Genomic DNA, 4,355 nt, shown 5'->3' with positions numbered 1-4,355 from the left:
CAGTGGCAGGGACAGGGCTGGTGAGTAGATGCCATTAGCGGTGGGGGGATGGCCCTGTCAGGGGGGACATGTTCCCCCCTCATGCCCCCTTACCAATTACCTATGAGTATCTATCAGTGTTCATTGTTGTGTGTCTACATCTATGGTCTCCCTTTTGCTGTCTTAATCATCAAGGCTTCCTACACTATCTGTGGCACAGGCTGGCCACCCCTGCAGTAGGGCGTCCATACTGCCCCCTGCTTCTCTGCAGGGCAGTAGTACATTGTAGGGACTACCTAGCCCTATGTCTGCACATGCAATTATCTATCTACTCCAGAAAACGGTGTATAACCAAACTATCTGCTCAACAGCAACATTATGACAGCTTTCTCATGCTCTTGCAAACACTGCCATTGGGAGTCTTACTTCTGTGATTACTTAGGTTGTATCAGACATACTGATTGGCTTATAAAAGAGAGAATCTATTAGCAAGTACCTTCTAGGGCTGTGCAAAGTTTTGGTGGCTGAGTCTACAAATCTGAATTGAATCAGAGGACTATTTAATTTCTCCAAATCAAATTGAAACCCTCCAAATTGATTTGGAGAGATTCAGAAAGATTTGGAAAGATTCAGCGATTCAGGCACAGACATAGCTTTAAATGTTTTTTCTACATACCTGAACGCTGTGATGCTGGGGCAGATGGAGCGTCCCACAGAAGTGCGGGGAGCTCCCCAGCATACTCAGCAGCAGACCAGGAAGTGGACCAGAAGCACTTCCGGGTCCGCTGGGGAGCACACGGGGTGGCCCCCGTGCCCCCACCCCGGCTTGGCAACTGGTGTCTCCTGGGTCTGTGGGGGCACCCGGGGTCCCCCTGTGGCTGCTTGCTGAACTGGGGGGAGTGTGGGGGGGCCCTGTGCACTCCCTGGCAGACCTGGAAGTAGACCGGAAGTACTTCCAGTCCACTTCTGGGTTCACCACTGAACACGTGGAAGCCCTCCCACACTGTGGGTCGGTCCATCTGCCCCAGCATTGCAGCGATCGCAAGCCATGCTGGTACCTCGAGGTATGTAGAAAAACCTTTTAAAGCTGTGTCTGTGTTGGAATCGCTGATTCTCCGAGTCAGCATCGAATCTTCGGATTCAGATTTGGCTGAATCGAATCAGGGACAGTGATCTGAATCAATGAATCAAATCACTGTCCCTGATTCGGGCTGAATCCGAATCCAAATCGAATAGGGCATCTTCACGCACCCCTAGTAGCTTCACAGCATCTCACATTTACCTCTTGCAGTTTAAAATAGAAAATGTGTTTAAGGCCCCTATTACTGAAAAAAAGTTGACCATAGATATGTCTAACTATGTTTGCCAGACTAGGACAAGACACCAGCTGATAGCTGGCAGGTACATAAAGGCGCTGTATTCTACCCTGGCTGGGTTAACTATTGACTCACAAAAATGTGTCCAACAGGTGTTTGGAGCCAAGTTTCAGCCCTGAATCAAACAGAAACTTTCACACAAAGAGACTTATTAGCATTAGTGCCTAGGCTCCATGCAGCTCTGTGACAGCCTTGAGTGAACCATGGTTCTGTGGCTCAGCCAAGTGTGATTAATTAACTGGTTTGGTCATTCTTTGGAAGACAAAACTGAGACTTTCCACTGAAGGTTGTGGGGATTTGTACAATTCAAACTTTTATTGTAAAAAATCTTCAAGAGTACCTTTCCTTGCCTATACTTAGCTTCTAGTAGTTGATACGCTGCCTACTGACTGAGTGAAATATTAGCTGGCTAAATCAGGTGTAAAGTTTACTGTGCCAACAGGCATCCTGGAAAGGGTTCAGAACTGTAGGTGGAGTAGAATGGCCTGATGAATATTAACATTTCATCAAATGAATTAATGCTCCAAGAGGAGATTAGAGGGGTTGCACTGGGAAAAACTTTCTGTGTAAACTCTATGCTTTGGAAGTAAATTCTAAACAAGCTGTGCAGCATTAGGCACAGACCCAGAGGTTTAAAGAGGGCAGCCTCACCCAATTCTGAAAGGGTGTTCAGGAGAGTCTGCTGCGGGCATGTCTACATGAGACGCTAACTGCACAGGAGCCTAATAACATGGCACAGTAGCATGCCAGCAAAAAAACGATGCTAATGTGCTACTGCACAGTAGTATTAGGCTACTGAACAGTAAGCACCACTGAAAACTCATGTGTCAGCACTACCATGTAGTAGCATGAGTTACTGTGAATTGATTTAGTACTTGGTTAACCAAGTACTAAAGGTAATGCGCAGTGCCTATGGTACATTAATAAACATGTAGACATGCCCCCAGAATATTTGTAATGGTGCATATTCTGCATAGCTAGATATAGAAAGATGGCAGCACAAAGTACCAACACACTAATATGAGGTCCACTGACAGGAATTCTCCAGCTTTTCTTCGGACAAATAAGGAAGCTGTACTAAGTATAGAGGTGCTGGGGAATTTCTAAACAAGAATCAAATGCCTCTACAAATGGGTGGGAAAATGCTAGTACTGCAATTTGCTGGACTGAAGAGATACTCCATTCATGCATTCGTGGCAGGAACTGTCTTTTGTTTTATATATGTGAGGTACCCTGCATGCTAGAACCCCAATCCCTGACTACAGCTTCTAAGCACTATTATAATATACATATCAAATACTAACTTGCCAATCACTCCAAATATATGCAGAGGAAATTTAAAAAGCTGCTTGTTAGAGAAAAGGAGTGAAGAGTCGCACTGTTGACTCCAAAGAATTGTCCCAGAGAAGACGTGGGACAGACCTAATTTCAGAAATATCTACCAAGAGCCAGGATGGTGCCAGATTTTACTATCATTTATCCAAAGCAGAACCAAATCTCAGTGGATGAGATTTAGAGAGTGCTTTACTCCAGGGATTGTATGGTCTGCTGGGTCTCACTTTGCCAGGTCTAAAGAAGCATTTCTAGCTATGGGAGTCTGAGCAGCTTGAACACTTCATCTGAGTAGGTGCTAATGCCCTAAGTTCCTGCTGCTTGATATACCTTCACCCCATCCTGTGTAACTGATGCTACCTGCCTTCCCCAAATATTGGGCAGAAACCAGTCATAGAAAAGAAAAGGGCAGATAAGGGAGCAAGTGCATGTCTAGTTTAGGGATGTTTGATTTCCATGGCATTCAGTTGCTGGCCTTTCTTTCTAAGGTGGGAACATGGGGGCTAATTGTGCTGCTGAAATATTACCTCTTAGCACTCGAATGTTCTTCCAAGCCCTGGCAAGGCTGAAGGCCATCGATTCATGTTACTGCTGCAATCCTAGATTGGACTGTACAGTGGCTCCACCTCCTACTACAAAACACATCTCTGTCTGTCCCAAACTGGAACTTGAAATTCAGGGTTTTTTTAGAAAGATCCTTAATTAAGCATAAAGGTATGTAGTATAATAACCTGCCTGTGCCTGTGCCTGGAAGTTATGCATCATGATTTCATCTGCTTTATATTATGGATACATAAAAAAATTAATATATGGGCATGTGCTGATAAGCTACAATTTCATTTTCTAGGGGTGAATGTGGACTGAGAGAATATTCTGAAATTAAAACTGTGACGATAAAGATTCCTCAAAAGAATTCCTAAGAAGACAAACACCATGTTGTGCAGAACAGCACATGATGCCACCCTTTGTATTCCTTTGGGGACCAGCACTCAGGAATAAAAGCATTACACAGTATATATTTAAGAAATTAAGATACAACATATATAACAGGCACATAATTGCATAAATAATGCAAAATAACTTTGTGTGGTTTCATAGCACTCCACTGAGAACATTTTTCCCTTAATCATATGCCAAGAGCTAAAATTGTGATCGAAAACTACATAAGAAGTGTTCGAGTTATAAAACTGTTACACACCCAAATACACGCACACTCTTTTCTCTATAAAAAAGGCAAGTTGTTTTAAAATCACCTTCTCCAATAGGGCAGCCTTGGCTGATATTTTTATTCTATATGGGACTTTGGGGCCACAGTTCTAGCAGTGAGCAATTTACCAAGTCTTATGGCTGTTCGCTAAAAGCCAAAAATGAAATAATTTGAATTGGAGCCAGCCAATATTGGTATGCTGGCACCTTTCCAACTAGCATGATATTGTGAAGGGGTCAGGCTGGGGGGAGCTACATTTTTATATAGTTTATAGCAATCTGAAAGGATACTTACCAGTGAGATTTGGTTTCTGTTGACCACACAAGCCTTCTGATTTTTCACAGCTTATCCTAATAAATGTTTTATATCTCTTCTATATAAAATCATCCCTCACTTAGAATGTTCAAAAATGTTTTTTACCTGCCTGCCAAAAGAGCATTGGGGGGGGGGGGGGGGGGGGG

At 43.5% G+C, this 4,355-nt stretch overlaps 1 protein-coding gene across 2 annotated transcripts in view; it reads left to right on the top strand.

Moving 5' to 3' along the window:
* ALDH1A2 (aldehyde dehydrogenase 1 family member A2) overlaps nt 1-4,349 on the top strand; it is a 91,643-nt gene extending 87,294 nt beyond the window's left edge. The window contains exon 13 of one of the 2 annotated variants that reach the window (XM_019504297.1): nt 3,535-4,349. In XM_019504297.1, the coding sequence (XP_019359842.1) occupies nt 3,535-3,607 (73 nt within the window). In that variant the 3' untranslated portion in view covers nt 3,608-4,349. The remainder of the gene's footprint in view (nt 1-3,534) is intronic. The other variant, XM_019504298.1, reaches the window with a different exon arrangement.
* The last annotated feature ends 6 nt before the right edge of the window (nt 4,350-4,355 follow it).

The sequence above is a fragment of the Gavialis gangeticus genome, unplaced genomic scaffold (genome assembly GCF_001723915.1).
Source record: "Gavialis gangeticus isolate Ggan-Ray unplaced genomic scaffold, GavGan_comp1, whole genome shotgun sequence".
Taxonomy (NCBI): domain Eukaryota; kingdom Metazoa; phylum Chordata; order Crocodylia; family Gavialidae; genus Gavialis; species Gavialis gangeticus.
The sequence above is the reverse complement of the archived record's forward strand: the minus strand, read 5'-3'. Positions and strand labels throughout refer to the sequence as shown.